Below are 18,009 nucleotides of genomic sequence, written 5' to 3' on the forward strand. Positions count from 1 at the left end.
TGGTGAAGAAATTTTTCCCCATGTACAATCTAAGCCTCTCCTGGCACAATTGAAGCAGTTTCCTCTTTTCCTGTTGGTTGTTACATTGGAGGAGAGGCTGACCCCCACCCAGCGCCTCGATCCAGCCTTTCCAGATCCCTCTGCAGAGCCTTCCTGCCCTCCAGCAGATCAACACTCCTGCCCAGCTTGGTGTCATCTACAAACTAACTGAGGGTGCCCTTGATCCAGTCAGAGGTGTTAAACAGTATTGAGCCCTGGGGAACACCAGTTGTGACTGGCTGCCAACTGGATTCCCCTCCGTTCACCACCCAGCAATCCAGACAGTTTTTAACCCAGTGAGCAGCAGAATCATACACCTGAGCAGCCAGTTTCTCCAGGAGAATGCTGTGAAACAAGGTGTCAAAGGCTTTCCTAAAGTCTAGGCAGACAACATCTGCACCCTTTCCTTCATCTGCTAAACGGGTCATCTTGTCATAGGAGGAGATCAGGTTAGTCAAGCAGGACCTGCCTTTCCTAGACCCATGCTGGCTGGATGTGATCCTCTGGTTGTCCAAGGAGTGTGTCCAGATTCCCTTCCCTAAGGAATTAGGAAATACAGTTCTGACTTCTGGAAAGGTCTTGTGAGCCAGTCTCTCCTGGGAGATGCAGTAGGAGCAGGAAAAGGATGTCCTGTAACAAGAATATCATGGTATGCAAGTGTAGGCTGTGTATTAAGAGCAAAAGGCTGTAGCACACACAGTTGTACACCCAGCAATCTGGGAGATGAGGATGAAAAGCAATGTTTTCCTTGACAGCATTTTATATGAAATTGTGAGGAGGTTTTATAGCAGGCAACAGCCAAAACTCATAAAAACCCCAGAGGTTTGCTTGGGTGCTGGGGACTGACTGTGTGTGGCTGTCTTGTCTATGAAAATGTTCCAGCTGTATCAAATAATCCCAGATAATCAGCTGTCCATCTCCTAGACCATTAGTTTTCTCGTCTTGGTGCTGCTTTTTGAATTTGCTGAAAGGTTTGCAATGTCAATTACAACCAGATGGTGAGAGAACTCGTTCTATGTGTCAAAGTGCTCAGATGGCAGAGCAACAAAACATGGAACACTTCTCAGAAAAATAAAATAGGTTTGGGTGCTGGGAAAAAAAGAGCAAATTTGAGGAGTGGTTTCCTTTGTGCTGGACACTGGGGAGTATTTGGGAAGGGTGGGAGTTTGCTGGGGAGCAATCAGCAAAGTAACTAGAAACCCTGAGGTCCACATGTTGGGAAGATACCAAGCATGTTTAAGAGTCCCTAGTGATTCCTCTCAAATAGATAATCAACACAGAATGATTTCTTTTTTGTCTGTGTTATTCACTGTAGTTCATTTAATTTCGAAATATAACAAGACCATCTTTTGATGCTTTTCTCCTCTGCCTCTTGAGGATGTATCAAGTGAAGATCATCTTTAAGCTATTTGGCTTGTTTGGTAAAACTACTCATCTCTTATGGCAATTGCATATGTAATCCAAAGGGTCAGTTAATGTTGTCTTCTTAAAAATATAAGTAGCTGTAACACTGTCCTTAAACTTTCTTTTCCTCTCTCTTCATAGAGAAGAGTTGTTTTCCTCTCTCTTCATAAAGAATCGTTTCAGTAATTAATCAGTGGCCTGGGTAATTTCTGCTGTAGCTGTCTCAGTGGGAGGGAGCAAGATCATAAACAGTCTGCTATCAAATAATTGTGTCCTGACAAAAAATATGTGTTTTCCCTATTTTTATTAAACTTAAACAAAATAGGATGTGTAAAGGCAGGTGTCAAAAAGACTCTCATTTACTTTAGTGAGCACTGTGGGATATCATGACTGTAGGCCCTTTTAGGGGAGAAATTATCCAGAGTTACAGGTTGTTTGGAATATTTGCAGAGCCATGTAGAAACCAAATTGCTTTTTATAAGCTACTGTATATCATCATTTTCTTGTGATAATACTGAGCACTTTTTCATTTGTAATGCTGTATGAGCTCACCCACGAAACATAAATTTTAAACCCATCTTTTTAAGATTCAGAAAACAGGAGCTATGTCCGTGTTCGTCAACACTTGGTAATGATTTCCCAGTAAAGGAGGAGGAGGAGAAGAAATCCCCATGGGGAAATCCTTCTGCAATGGGTGTGCTTAGGCATGCAGGAGTTGTCCCAGAACGATTTCATGGGAAGCAGAAATCAGTTCTTTGGGGAATTAGTACTTTGATGTGGACAACCTTATGATGTGCAGGCTCTTTACACACAGAACTAAAATATATAAGACTTTTTAATGTTACTTCCTTCTTCTTGTAGCAATCTAAAAACTCCCACTGAATAAAACCAGACGAATAAGTGTGAGGAAGAATTTTATGATCTATGTTAGTTTTTCATTGCTGGGCCAGTTTGTTTTCTCCAGTTGCTAATACTTTCCAGGTCCTGAGCATCCAAGAGCTTTCCATACACACACCCTCATTCCTTAGTGGAGATGAGGAAAAACCTGCAGTGATTCACAGCATGCTCACTGTCTACCCTGGCAACGTTATCCATACCCACAGTCCTTGTTGGTTCAAAGGGATAGCAGCAAACCCTGCTTTCTCTGCCAAAATACACAAATAGACTCTTGAAAGCCAAGTTATCAGTGTCTCAGAAATGAGTGAAACCACTGTATTGTTGTTGTATGTGCCTTGGAAAGAGCTGTTCCTTGGAGTTCAACACAGGAGGGCAAATAGTTAATCATTGCTTTATCAAACAGGAACCATCTCCTAAATTGAGGTCCTGAAAATAACACTACAAAAATGCCAGAGGAAAGTTCCAGTCTGCTTGTTTGTGACTGTGAGGGTGGTTTTTACTGGTTAATGAATCTAAAGAGTGTTTGTATGCTCTTAACTGGGATTTAAGAGTTCAGGTAATTCCACTTTCAGCTCCAGTAGTTTGGCATAAGAATGTAATTCAGAAATGTGTGACATGGCAGTGAAGGAATTCATGCACAATCCTCATACTTTAGGAGGATGAAATTTTTTCTGGTTTTCCTCTTTGGTCTATATCTAAGTAAACATATTTGTAGTAAAGCACAGTACCCTGTAGTGCCTTGCAAAATACTCTCCCCATTTCTCAGCAGAATGGATAAAAGAGACTTTTAGCTGTTAATCTTAAGAAAAAACATTGTGTAAAGCTGACATTGAGGTATTCAGGTGATGCAGGTCTTGTGTAGATGGAGTGAGATTTGTTGTGCAGTGCCTCACCTTCCAGTCCTGTACTTTCCCCAGCTAATTCACACAGTACAATTGATTTCCCAGCTGGTAACTAGTTTTGCCATTGTTACTTCTGTGCTTGTAATTGCGCTTTGAGGTTGGCAGGTTGGCTCAGGCTGTGAGATTCCCAGAGGATGGATGTTTTCCCAACAGGGAGAGTGCAGGGGCAGAGTGTCTCTCTGGTAGAACAGGAGGAGGCAGTTGGTGTGTTGTGCTTGTGTTAGGTGGTGTTTGTGTGCAGCCACAACCTTTCCTGGTGTGGTAACCAAATGATGGTCTGAGATACCCTGATAACTTTGACTTAGCTAATAAAATCTCCCACACAGCGTTTAATAAACTATAACCCAACCTTGCTTTTTCACCTTTTGACATTTGATTCACTTTAACTGCTCTTTCTAGGTATGCTTTGGAGACCATCCCTATGGATTAATCTACTGAGTAGATTTTGCCCCAGAGCAGGGAATCAGCCTGTGGAAAATTGCAGGCAACCCAGTAGGATTTGGCAGAGATGTCCTGGTAGATTTGGGCTTCATCTGCTGGTCACCATCTGCCATCATCTACCTTTGTTCTTGTTAAAGCACCTTGGTGTAATGGAGTCCACAAAGAATTTGATGGAGTCTGTCTGTGTTGATGGATGCAAAGAACTTAAGGCCAGCTTAGTTGTTTGGGATATGGTGATGGACAGCAGATCAACAGCTTTGGGGATAAACCAAATAGCAGGACAGCAGCAAATACAACTCAGCAGTGCAGTTATTCTTAGGTGGTGCCAGATGCCTACATATCTATAAATAGCTCTGTCCATAATGTGGCCATTGTCCTGTGTGTGCTCGTGGAACCACATGGGACTGCTGCAAGAAGCAACAGATGCCTCCCACATGGCTAGCAGGGGAGAGGATGGTTTCCATCTTCCTTGGTGAAGGTGTTGCAGTTCCAGTTTGGGTGTTGGGACTGCTCTCAGCCATGCAGACCCTTGCACCTGGTGACTCTTTCTGCTTCTTCCCCCTTCTAGGAGCTGAGTGTTGTGACCTGCCCTGCTTCTCCCTGCTTGGCGTGGGAACAACCTGAGGAAGATCTTGGAGCCACCTGTACTGCTTCATGCAGTTAAAGTAAGGTTAAATGTTTTGGCAGCTCTTTTAGGTATACACCAGGATTGAGATGAGGGGTTTGGGAGAATGGGTTTGCCCATTGTCAAACTTAGCCTTGACAGGAGGAGGAAATGGTGATACCAAAGCAATTACAATGATATAAACAAATTCAGCAAGTTATTTTGCCATAAAATACAATCTCTTTGTGGTGGGGTTAGAAAAGGGATATGCGGTGTTGCCTCCTGTATCAACCAGATGCCACGGTATTAAATAGCACTTAACACTTAAAACATCAGCTGTTTTTCCCTAATATTTTAAGATGGAGCTTTCATGTCCCTGGGGCAGGCAGGCATATGGTTACAGCCCCAGGATTTCCACGGGAGCTGGCTGGGATCAGAGCTGAGGTGCCTCCTGGTTGGCACAGCGGCTGTCAGTCTGTCTGCCCCCGAGCAGTCGTGGTGTGGAGGCTTCTGGGTTTGTTGTTCAGCTAACACCAGCTTCTTGGTGTGGTGAACCAGATCACAGGATGGATCTGACCTAAAAATGAGTATATGGTTACTGCAATGCTGACAGGAGCTGTTTTGACTCATGGAGTTACACCCTTTCTCTCCAAAAAAACTTGAATGTGCAAAATCTGTTAGCCTGAAGCCAAGAAACTGCCAGAGTCTTGCCTGGAAATGGGTGAGCTCCGTCAAGGGAGGGAGGGAGGAAAACCACTGCAAGCTGCCTCTTTTCTCCTCCCACTGTCCCTAACCTGTTTACCTTCTGCAGTGCCTCGTATTTTCCATGGTCTTGTCTACAAGACCAGTGATTTAACAAGATTGAGTCCAAATCATTTGGTGTTACTGAGCTGTGGCAACAGCTGGGTGGATTAATCAGAAACTGTTGTTACTTGTAGAGAGACAAGTATGTATCGTGATAATTTGGGTTTTCCTTTTTTCAGTGGGGTTGAGCAGTGGAATTATACCTATTTTCAGACCTTGAGAGAGAAATGAAGTCCTTGGCATGATTATGAATGGAACCTGCTTTATCAGGAATGAATAAGTGGCTTGCTGAGAGCTGTCCTCCAAGTTCATCATGTTTAAAGGAGGAATGCACACCAGCTGCAGAGAAGCAATTTGTGGCTTGATTTGTCATAGTATTTCTTAACTTTCTGCTAATTTGGGGAGTGTGGTGAGTTGCAGCAAGCTGTGCTCCCTGCTGAGGAAGATTCCAGACCCTTTTTTGGGGGTGATGAAGGGGAATGACTTTTTATACTCAGCTACAGCAGTGAAATCTCTGGTGAGTTCCAGCACAGGCAGCAAGAACTTCTCACCTGAAGTCCTGCCTGGGAACCAGCCTCTGCTTCACGTCTGATTTCTGGGTGTGCCTCCTCTGAAGGATCTGGGAAAAAAAGAAAGGCTAATTTGGAGTTCAGGAGCAGCATTCTCATACCCTTTCCTTTTTCTACGTGCTGGTCTAGTATTTCCATAATTGTGTGTATAATGACAATCTTTTCATTTCATTCATAAAGTGGTTACTGCTTAATGAACTTCATGTTAATGAGCTCTGTAACATTTAAAATAGCTGCATAACTTGAAAAAAAGAAAAAAAGCCATCAGCAAGGAAGGGACGGATTTCTACTCCCTGAGCTTAATCCTGTGTTATAACATAATTGTGGAGAGTTTGCCTGGCTGGGAACAGCTGCACAGCGTGGGCTCTCGCTTCTGCAGAGCTCCTTGTCCCTGAGCTGGGCTAATAAATGATTTACTGGGGAGGCTGGGACCTGTGGGCACTTAACCCATTCATTTCCTGAGGGACCAGCCTGAAAGGTCACTTTGTAAAGGCAGTGGAAAGGAACAGTTTTAAGTGTCTGCAAAATGTGGGGTTTTGCATATGAGCGTGCTGCAGAGAGGCTCAGGTGCAGAAGGTGGGGTAATGGAACTGGGTACAAACTGTGCTTACTTGGATTTTCATTATTTGATGCTTTAATTTATTTTAAAATGGGGCTTGAATGAGTGTTCTATCTTTTCTGGGCTAGGGATGTAATATTTTCTGTTGCTTGGGGTTTTACTTCCTGTGGGATATTCCCAGTGCAATACAGTGCCCTGGGAGCAGAGCTCTCATTTTCCTTGCAGGGAATGCCACACCAAGTGACTCCATCATTGCAGTTGCTGAGTGAATGATGAGCATTTTTTGAGCCTCAGAAAGGATGTTTCAGCAAAATGACCATGTTCTCTCATTGCCTAAAGTGTATTATTTAGAGAAGAACATATTCCCATGGTTTTGTGAGTTGAAAGAAGAGGAGCAATTATGAAGAAATAATTTGTAATTCTGCAGTGTCAGATGTGGTCGTGCTGTGCCACAGGGAGTGAGGTTAGCACAGGTACTCCTGTAGGAAACCTGAAGTTTCTGATGAAATTTTCTTCTTCTGGAGTAAAGTGTTAGCCAGACTTTGCCTGAGTAAGTCTGTGGTGCCTGGGGCCACGGTGGCAGCATTTGCAAAATGGAGCCTAAAGGGAAAAGTGAGTCTGATGTATTCTTCAGAGGAGAAAAGCACATTAAAATGTTGGGCACTGAAACCTCTTAGACCAAAATGCAAGCAGAAACATGTCTTGCATCTGGGTCTTGATGCCATTTATTCCCGACTCGACCTGTGGCTAAAACTCTGCTGTGGAGAGTTAAGGCTGGTGCATGCCTTTATTAAAATATGCATTGGGTAACTACCTGGTTTTTAAATGCTAGGAAATATTTAATATTTGTCAACTTTAAAGTGTGTGATGTTTTGGGCTGGATCATGGGTTGTTTTCTACTGCAAGCCTGTGTTTTTGGGAATGCACTACAAGTGCTGTGGTTTGGGAAGCACAGAAAGAAGCAGGGCCTTGCTGCTCAGCCCTAGGGCTTGGGGATGTTTCTTTTACTGAAACCATCATTGCTCAGCATAGTTCCTAAAACAGCACAGCCTGGAGAGTCAGAGAATAGTGAAGTGGAGAAGGTTTTAGGGCATGTGCTGTAGTAAGAAGTGTAGGAATCAATAGTTAGAGGCTTTGCTCACTCCCACTGCACATGTAAGGCTGTAGGCATCTCCTTTCTGTTGACAGCTCTCCACTGTCTTTATCCTTGTATGCACTGGGGTGAAATACTCCCCAAACCCTGTTCTTGCCTCCCTCCATTCTTCACCTTGTCCCACATAATGCATCTCTGTTTTCAAAGATAACCAGTAACTTGCATGATGCTTCAGCTGCCCAGTTTAATACCTGGGGATTTTCATGAAGTTCCTGGTTAAACCCCAAAATCAAGAATCACCCCCGCAAACGTGAGGTGGTTCTCACTGAGAGCTTCCCCACAGTTTACTGCCAAAACATGTATTCAAACAAGAGAACCCATAGGAAGGTATAAACTGGATTTTGTTCATTTGAGGAGGCAGCTAGAATGTCTGCTAAGGATTTCTGGAAGTTAATATTTGAGCCTGAGATAAAAGTCTCATGCATACGTGAAACAGCTGCCCCAGAACCTGTTGGAGGACTTAATTTGAGTATAAACATATGTGTGCTCTTGCGTACATGCTGCTCTTTAATTCAAGTCAACTGTTAGGTCTTAACTTTATTAGGATGTAGCTACTTGAACTGAAGATGTGGTCTGTGATTTTTATTTTATTATAGAAGCATGATGCCTCCTTTTGAAACGTTGTTTGGATTTTACAAATCGGTATCTTAAGTACTGTTTGCCTTTAGTAATATATTAGAGGAAAAATTTTACAAGTGAGGGCAGGGTTATATCGGATTACAAGTGAATTGCTTGACAGTATGTGTGTACTGTAAAATGGGGAATTAATCAGCCTGTGTTGATGATCCATGGACATTTACAAAAGGCTGGTCTTTCTGTAGCACAAATAGATTCCGGAAACAGGAAAGAGGCTTATGACAAGAGGATGAGATCAGTTTGTATAATTAGAGCTGGCTAATAATCCTTTTTTACTCTCTGTTTTTCCAACTTTTACAGTATCTTTCTTTATTTGAAATTGGGCATATGAACTGTAAAGAGACAGCTGCTGTGATTTGAGTTTTGTGGGTTTGTTTTTTGTACCTATTAATAGGTGAAGGGATGGAGCAGGGAAATGCATTTGAGAGGGATCTCTGCCTTCCCCTACATGGGGAAAGCACTGCTTTTGTTAACCCAACATTGCTTCATATCTTCCCAGGTTTTGGGCAGGAATTAAGTAATCCAGGTGATTATCTTTTTGACAATTATGAGATTGAAATGGTCCAAAAGAAGAAACTAATGTTGAGACTTAGGATGTTTGGCTCTGGAGTAAGACAGGGCCAGCAAAGCTGAGTTAGGGACTTGCTATAGCATGGATAAAGGTTTTTTATTTTTTATGTGTGTGTGTATCTGCTCGACTGTATCTTAGCTTTGTGTTACACTTCATTATTTTGGGAAGGGTAATGGGAAAGGTTTGGCTGAGGCAAGCGGTGGGTGCAGCCCCTGGGCAGCCCAGCTCCCAGCCCAGGAGCAGTGTGGTGCCAGTTCCTGCTGCCAGGAAGCTGAGCCACATTAAGCAAAGCAAGTTAATCTATATCCAGGGCATTTTATTAAATCATCAGTCAATTAAATTGGTGACGCTCTGTTAGCTTGTGTTGCAGTGAGGCTCAGCTCTGCGAGTGGCTCAGCTCTGCAACTCCCCCACTGCTGCTTGATGGGCTCTTGTACAAGCATGCCACACTATAAAGGAAAAATCCAACAGATTTTAGGCAGATTTTGCACTTAGAGATGTTCTTTAATTGCCTTTTTTTTTTTTTTTTCTTGAGGGAGAAGATTGTTGTGAGGTTTCTTTTCTTTTTGTGAAAGGAATCTGTGTGTGTGTCTGGTTTTCCTGCGGGTGGGTTGCTGGGTTACCTCTGTGCTGTTGGAGGAGAGTGATGGTAGATCCAGAACAACACAAAACATCTCTAAACCTCCTTTTCATCCCTCCCTTGTGCCCAAGAAACCCTGTTTTGTCTGTAGTTGAATGGCAGCATATGTTTTTCTTTGCAGACAGTACACAGCTGGGAAGCAGTATCACCTGTGGAAATGCTGCACGAGGGATGAATTTTTATTCCTAAGCAATCCATTTAGTGAGAAAGCATCATGTTCAGGGAGTTACATAAACTCAGGTGATTGTACACAAATATCTGGAGGTTTTGTAGTTCTAGGCTCAGCTGTGATACTAAACACAATATGCTGGTAACTTGTTTGGTGCTTTGTGTTTGAGATGGGGTTTCTTGTTTCCTCAGCTCCTCTCCTTTCCAGGGTCAATGACATTTGCTGGTGGTATCACTTCCCTGTGTGTCTGCTAAATAAATTTGGGATTAGTTACTTCTCTTAATGCCTCCAGCCTCCTGTTTCTGACCAGATACACAAAATCATGCATTATTACAGCTACAGAGAAAGTTGTTCTGCATTTGGAGTTACGGTGCTTGTCTTGGGGTTTATTTTAGTCACTGAAATTGCAGCTACTCTATTTATACAAATTTCTCCCTGCATATTCTTGAAGAACTGGGCTATGGGTTTATTTTTCCTGTCAAAGCTATTTGTAGGTTTTGTCCTGGTTTTTTTTAGTCTCCTTTCACATGGGTTTTAAGGACAGGGCAGTAGTACAGTGATTACACTGATTAGAAGGCTCATTCATTTTATGAATGGTGAGTTCTGGTGTTCATTCAGTGTTGAATGAAACTTGTGGAACAGAGTGTGTGAACAAACCCATGTCTTGCCTAATACCACAAGGTGAGAGTAACTTACTACAGGTCTCAACTTTGCAGGAATACACCCAGGAAAAAGACCACAAGAAAATATAAGTAATAAAAACAACATCAAGTCATTGTTTCTTTCCATTTTCAGAGTTTTTGCTAAAGGTGTAAAAGAAAAAAACAAACAAAAACAAACCCCAAACTAAACCAAGAAGAGCCTTTTTTCAAAGAATAGTGTTATAACAAAAATATTAAGAGACTGATGGGTAATACAACACAGTAAAGGTCATATACCACTCAGAAGAAAAAGGGAATATTCCAGCTTAGCAATTCCCCTGACACTAGGGGAGAACAATAAACTTGTGAAAGACATTGCTATTTTAGTTCTCTTTGCATGAAATCATGGCTCCAGCAGGAATTCCTCTATATATGGGCAGTTGGTCTCCTCTCTGCTCCCCTCACTTTCCACTTCCCCATCTTTATTTATCTTGTTTTGTTTAGAGCAGCAGCTCTGTAGGGCCCTGAAACCCAATCCTCTTGATATTTCCAAGTACTTCATAAATTAACATTTTGTACAACCAGGAGTGCCTTTGAGGACACTGTGCTTTGTTGAATGAGAAGTGGTTTTGGAAGCTTAGATTTATTTTTGTAGTGCAGCCATATAGAAGGAAGTGATGCAGCTCAGCAAGGGAGGTGAATGTGTGCTCCCAGGAAATCCTGGGATTTCTTTAAACTCTTTCACAACTTCTGGGCTATTTGCCTAAAGGGTTGCCTATAAGACAGGTTGCCCCACCATGGGTTATTGATATCTCTGTTCAAAGAGATATATAAAATAAATTCTGTTTGTCTTGGTCTCTTGCAGATAACTAGCATCTCTAATGCTTTCCTAATTTCTATAGGATATAGATAGTTTGGCCTACCTAGTGAATTTTTATTCCAGAGCCTTAAAATCAAAGTTTAGTTTCTTCAAACCAGTTCTACAGGATAATTTTTACAAACTAAGTTCTGTTGCATCAAAAAAAAAGTAAATCCTCCTTTGGCTTTCATCCCAGCAATGCTGTGATACTTACAGCTGGAAAGCCATCCTGCTTTCTCTGCATTTCTGTTTATCTACTGGAATGCTTTCCATGCCATCTGTAACCATCAGATTCTTCATGTGTTTTCTGGCTGTTCTTTCTTGCCTACAACCACAAGCTCTTCGTGGCTAAGATTGGGTTAGGTTTTCTTTGGGCTTTGGTTTTTTTTCTTTGATACAGCTCAGAGTGCATGGTAAAGCTTTGCAAATAAGGATCAGTGTTTCTAAAAATCAAATGTTAAAATGATAAATGAAAAGGTCAAGTGCTGAGATTCAGATAAAGTTCAGCTTAAACTTGAAGTATATGCCTAGCTGAAGTTTACTTAAAATACCTAAAAACTGAACTTGAAAAGCTTGAAAAAACTCAAACACTTACAATTGAAGTTTTAGTGCATGAGGGAGAGGGAAAGGGGTAGGTAGGCTTTCCTGGCTGCACCATGTGGATTAAATACTCCTCATTCTCCTGGTTGTTGCAGTTCTGCTCAGTTGGAGGAAGAGTGGTTGGTTTTGTTTCTGTCATCCTGTAGATTTTCTTTCTCATAAAAAAAGTAAATATAAATTTGCTAATGGGCAGCTCTTGAAAGTGGCAGTGTTTTCTTTCTGATATGTGCTCCATATGGAGCCAGGCAGCCAGGAGTGGATGCTGGGGAGCTCACAGAAGCTGAGCAGTGAAACCAGCATTTGATTTAACCCACTGCCAAAAAGAGCAATCCTGACCAGGGTGTGATGGGGAAATGGAAAAGGCATTTTGGCATTCATGCTGTACAAAGTCTTTCAGCCCTGCAGACTGTACATGGGATGGGTTTGCCTGGAGGAGCACTGACCTCCCTGTCAGATTTGTCCTCATGATGCACACTTTGCCTGCAATGCCTAGAAGAAATAAGCCGCCTAATTATGGCCAAATTAGTGGTAGCTGGGGGCAGTGGATGAGAGGAGGGTTTATTGCTTTGGCACGAGGGGTTTGTGTCCCTTCCTGCTGCCTGTGCTTATTTGTAAACTCTTCAGGGCAGAAACTTTGTTTGCATTGACATTTTTACAGCATGTATCCAGTGGGGCCCTAATTGTGGATGAGGTTTTGGGAACCACAGTAAAGCAAATAAATGATTTTTTTTTTCCTTTCTTTCCCTGACATATATTACCATACCCAGAGAAATGAAGAGCAGTCATTTGTCCTCATCCATGAAATTTTATGTGAAATAACACAGAAGTTCTCTAAAAGAGACATTAATAAAACTCACTGTATTAATTCTTAAGTGCTTAACAGGGCAGAAAGGTATCTGTCCCATTTTGAGAAGGCTCTAGTAGCTTTCTATTTTACTGACATATGCAAATTTTTATAATGTCTAAAACCATTGTTGCTTTGTAGAACTTGAACCTGGATTTTCAGTTCATGTCCTACTTTCCAATTTGCAAATACAAGGGATTTCACTGTGTTATCCTAAGGTGGAAAACCTAATATAATTCTAGAAACCTTGCAATGTAGTTGTCTGGATGTATATGGAGCTTGTGATAAACCTCCCACTGAAATTCAAAAGGTTTAGCTATTTGTGAGAAATACCATAAATGTTTTAAATACAGGCAGCTGCTACTAGAACAGAACGTGTGGGCTTACATGAGGGTGCTGGGTAAGGAAGGTGGGATTTATATTTACCTGGTCTTGTTAGTTTGGCTTTCAAGACAGTTCATGTGCAGACTGGATCCTGGTCTCACAGTAGGGCCAGTTATTCTCAGTGCATTCTTCTGTATCTGGTATAGCAAGTTCTTCCTGCCCAAAAAGATAGAAATGGCTTTTTTGGGCTCAGAGCAGGCATTGGCTTGAAGGATGTGCCCCTCTAATAATAGGAGAAAACAAAGTTTAGCTGTTTAGCTTCCTTTCCCTCCTTGTTTTTACACTTGAAGAAGTCCAACTTACTGACTGTGTTAGGTTCCCTGTGTATCTTGGCTAGGTTATGACCAGAATGATCTGCTTTTTGTTTTTCTTCTTCTTACTGGATTAATTTTTTTTAAAGTAATTCAGAAGCTGCTCCATGCTTGTCTATTGGGTGGAGAAATTCACTTATCTAGAAACCTAAATTTAGTCCTTTATTGACTCAGAGTAGTCATTCAGGCTTATCTGTCACTCAATTTTCTCCTATGCTTTTGCCAAATAACTAACTAACAAGATAAAATGAAATATCTTCCAAACCTGCCTGGCTCCTTGAAAACTAAGTTTGCATCCTTAGAAAAACTGGAATGACGTGTACATTATGAACCAAGGAATCACTTTTAAGTGACTGCTGTAAGGGTCATGCAGTAAAATAAGAGGGGGGAAAACATCTTCCTGCAGGAAGTATTCCCAAGATTTTTTGACAAGACCCAATGTTCAGCAGTGTCACCTTATTTCACTGCTGCTGCTGTGCACTTCTCTTGCCAAAAAAAAACCCAACAAAAACTGTCATGAGTTTGAATTCACAGGGAATTAGTCTATACCAATGAGAAATTCTAAAAATGCATATGTGAAATGAGCTTGAAAGCTTGGGTTTTTTTTCAAGCATGATTTGATTTCTATATGATACAATGAATGTTCTTGTCTAGGGAATGTTTTTATGCTCCTGTTTAGGACACCCAGATTCAGAACAGGAGAGGGAGGCTCAGATAGGTCATGAGGGAGCTTGGCAGATTTTGTGCATTTTTTGGTTTTGTTTCTTTTGATTCCTTTTGAGCCCTCAGTAGGACTGGAACTGCCGGGGGCATGTAGTAGGGCACAAGTGAAGATTGTTTTCAGAGCTGTTCTTGGAGCTCACCTGCCCAAATGGCCGCTGGTGCTACTAATCCCCTCTTTTCCTGACTAAGTTTTGTAAGAGCTGAAAATACAGTGAAAACTATCAGGCATAACTATCAGGGTGTTCTGGCTGTAAGAAGGGGAATCTCAAGGTTAAAAGCAGGTATGAATTGGATTTGATTTCAAACTCTTGCAAAATACCTCTCCATCCACTGGCTGCCTCAGAGGACCTTTTGCAGAGGGGCTGTTTTGATGCACAAGCTTGGCAGGTCACTCTGGTATTTTAAAGCAACTGGCACAAAAACATTTTGTAAAATGAAGAGAGTGTGTGAGGGAGCAGGGCTAGCTGGAATCAGCTAAGAGAACTTAGGCTGTGGTTTAATTTCTGTCTCACTAAAGGCAAACTGTGGGATTTGGAAAGGAGCAAAGTATGAACAAGATCCTGCATTTTTGGTGTGAAAAGCAGAATGGTATTTCATCTATTTTAAAAAGAGCTTGAAGTATTTGCAGAGCATTACCAGTTCTGCAGACATGAGTAACAGCAGAAATTCCATTTTTAATTGTTTTGCATTCCTTCATCTTAGGATCCTGGATCTCTTAATACACACATTAAATGAAAACTTAGAGCTTTTGTTTAGATTGAATATTTTCTGCTGGAGTGGAGGAGCTAATGCAAGAGAAGTTCTGGTTCATCTGATTCAAAGTTCAATATAAGAAACTTTCACCAGGTTATAGAGAAATTCCAGGGACAGACCGGAAAGAGGAAAGATTCTTGACTAAAATAGCTTTTGCAGGATGAGTAATGGTAGATTTTGATTATGAAAAATGCAATCAGAATATGAGAATCATATAATCTGGAAGTTTTTCCTTCAGAGCATTTTTGATAGTTTGTTTTCTATGTAGTTTTGAAATGTTTTTTAACAAATAATCCAGTGAAAGGGGTAAAAAATGACACCAAATTACCTTGGACAAGGCGGTAGTTGGATTTCTTGAGCAGCAGAGAGAATTGCAAATACTCATAAATGATTTTTCATGGGGGCAGGGGGGAATTGGTGGAAGGATTTCAATTAAGGATTGATAATTGCCATAAAAAGCAGATATGAAGTGAGGATTGCTAGGAGGAAAGATGAACTGAGATGGACATGAAGGGGAAGAGAAAAAAATGCTTATTGGAAAAAGGGATGTGTGAGTGCTAAGGCAACTTATAGAGAAATACCTACCGTTTTATGAAAAATAGCTTAAACTTGCTTTTTCTTTTTTGTTTCAGTGTTCTGAGGTCATGAAACTAAATCCACAGCAAGCTCCGTTGTATGTGAGTACCAATTAATGCACTTTACTATTCACACAAAACACTTCCCATCAGCTTTTTGGAGATGCTACTTCTTTTTTTTTGCTCCCTAAGGAGTTTATTTGTATTAATTCAGTTGCAGATGCTCAGTGGTAACGCTCTCAGGTAAGTCACAGAGCTCCTCTGGGTTCCAGCAGGCTGTTTTAAGTAGGTTTTGAGCCATTTAATGCTGTCCCTGTGCAGGTATCCCCCATTTTGTTTTTCCTCCCCAAAGCGTGCATGGCTGTGCTCGTGTCACTCGATGTGTTGAGAGGTGATGAGAAGAAACTGCTAGTGTGGAAAACAGGGCATCCCAGTGTGCAGGGCTTGCCCACTGTGATAATATTTTTCTGTTTGGAGTTTCAAACGTGGCAGGGAGGACCAGGAGGCAGCGCAGGGCTGGGCTGCAGCAGGGGATGGTTTGCGTCAGCCTCTGCGAGCTCGTAACCTCCATGCATAAGGAGCAAGCTCCCCCTGGCCCTGAATAGCAGCTTTGTTGGAGAACATGGGCACTGTCAAATTAGACCTGGATGTGTGGGGGTGTGTGAGCGTGTGTTCAATCTGTGCCAAAGCTGCCAGCCAGCTCTGTAACTGTTTGCTTTCCACATTGCCGTGCTGGGAGCGGGCTGAGCTGCTGCAGCTCGTGGTCCTGCCCACAGACCCCGCCAGCCAGGGCAGAGCTGGATGAGAAGATGGAAAATTTGAAGGGAAATTTGCTTGCAAATGTGGTTTTTAAGGGGAAAGAAGGAGAAACAATCAGGACTGGTGATAGGCCTTTATCTTGGAGAGTGTTGTGTGTTGTCAATAATGGATTGTATTGACCTTTAAGGCCATGACAGCTTTAGATTTTGCCTACCTTTAATTACCAACGAGAAGTTTGCATTGGAATTTATTCTTTGCCCACTGTCCTAAGCCTGTGCTTGAAGCAAGATTAAAATACTATGTAGTGTGACCTGATTTTGTAGACTGGCTTTCCAGGAGTACACCATATCCTGAATTTTGAAACGAAATGTTGCTTGAATTTTGTTAAATCTCAAGTCTACTGAATGTACCATGACTTTGAAGAAACTTTATTTAAACTTAGGGCACATTAAGAGAGAATGGAACTTCAGTGCAAATATATGATGAAATTGCTACAGTATAAACACATGAATGGTGTAATGCAGAACAAAATTATTCTCATATCATTTGAACAGTGTATGACTTTGCTAATCTGGAGGCTTTTTCTCAGCCTTATCTACTGAATTAGTTTATTTTCCCACTGTTTTGTGTGGGGCTTTATTGGATGTGTAATACTGAAGTGGTACACTTGGAAGTCCTCATCCCCATGTGACAGAGAACTGGGCTGAGGTCGAATGTAGCCTGGTGTAAAATAATGATTGTATAGCACTTGGTATAGTGTTTCTTTGCAATGCAAATAAGTGACATTATTAATACATCAGTGACTCCCTTTTCTCTCCTCTTCCCCTGGCCAGGTGGGTACACAAATCAGCTCCCTTTCAAAAATTGGTTAGTAGCTTAAGGAAATTTGAAAGGTCAAAATTTAGTCTTTCTGTTTGCTCTCAGTATAAATGCTTTGTACATTTTAAGATCAGTTTTGTTTTCCATGTGTTGCTAATTGACAGCTCATCTGAGAGTTGTTAGGTGCCAGCAGAACACAAAGAAAAGGGGATCTTCCTGGTATTTCTGTTTTTCTAAAGGCAGACACAGCAGTCTTGTGGCCTGGCCTTTGGGAGGCAAATAACAAACCTCACCACATTGCTTCTTCAGAGTGATGGCAACTCCATTTTTCATATACAGCCTCCTTGATCTTGTTTTCAAATTACTGAGAACAGTATTCTGTTAATTCCTCCATAAGGAATTTCATCTCTTTGAATGACTGGAAATAACAGGCAATACTGACATGTCAGAGGATTTCCCTATCTTTGTCTGCTTTCAGGAAAATATGTTACTCCCACACTTGACCTTTTTGTTTTTGACACCTTTGCATCTTCCTCTTTTGAGCTAATATATTAGATAAAGGATTATGCAGTTTTGTTTATTTTTTTGCTAAACCTGCCATGAGTTTCATCTTGAAAGATCCATTAGATAGTTGTTTTTATCAGCAGCATTACTGAGCTCCTTTTAGGAGGAAAAAGTAAAAAAAATGATCAGTTCCTGAAAGCCAGTTAGAGAGCTAAAGCATGTTTTATCCTGTCTGGTAATTACCAGGTTGCCCAGGTTTCATAATTCATAATTAAGAAAAGGGGTTTGGGAACCTGAGATGTCCAGTGTACTTGAGGCCAAAGTTTTTTGGGTGATGGAAAAGATAGTATTTCCACATACACACCAATGGAGTGATAGAGATTCTTGTATTACTCAAATCAGTGTGCATAAAAGGAAGAAAGACCACCTGCTGTATCCTTCTTGGTACTTTCTTTTCACTTTTGGCTGCTTGAACTTCTATTTACCTCTTCTGTAAAAATCATCTGTGCTGCCTCTGCAGAGCTTGTGACCACTGAGAGCTCACAGCCTGTAATGATGAGACTACTGGCCCTTGTAAGTGTGAAGATTAAGAAATTAGGTAGAGAACATATCCTGTAATAATGAGTGTTGTGTTTTTGTGATTCAGTGCCTCACTTCAGCCTTGCCTCATTGTTGTCTTGTTGATGAGGTTGCCAGGAACTGGAGCTCAGCGTTGTTGCAGGTCTGGGTTGGGACAGCTGCTCCTCCTTTGCTCTGCCAGCAGCTGGCTCCTGTCCCCCAGGAGCACTGTGTGTGTCACCCAGAGCTGTTGTTACCTCCACTAAGGGGCTGTTTCAGGAGCTCCCCTGG

General features: G+C 41.6%; 1 protein-coding gene across 1 annotated transcript in view; it reads left to right on the forward strand.

Moving 5' to 3' along the window:
* Nucleotides 1-18,009, forward strand: part of AKAP13 (A-kinase anchoring protein 13) — a 209,482-nt gene that overhangs the window by 42,900 nt on the left and 148,573 nt on the right. Inside the window, exons 3-4 of the mRNA XM_059482575.1 lie at nucleotides 4,252-4,348; nucleotides 15,136-15,180. Coding sequence (XP_059338558.1) covers nucleotides 15,148-15,180 — 33 coding nt within the window. The 5' untranslated portion in view covers nucleotides 4,252-4,348; nucleotides 15,136-15,147. The remainder of the gene's footprint in view (nucleotides 1-4,251; nucleotides 4,349-15,135; nucleotides 15,181-18,009) is intronic.

Source organism: Ammospiza nelsoni, chromosome 14 (assembly GCF_027579445.1).
Source record: "Ammospiza nelsoni isolate bAmmNel1 chromosome 14, bAmmNel1.pri, whole genome shotgun sequence".
Classification (NCBI taxonomy): Eukaryota; Metazoa; Chordata; class Aves; order Passeriformes; family Passerellidae; genus Ammospiza; species Ammospiza nelsoni.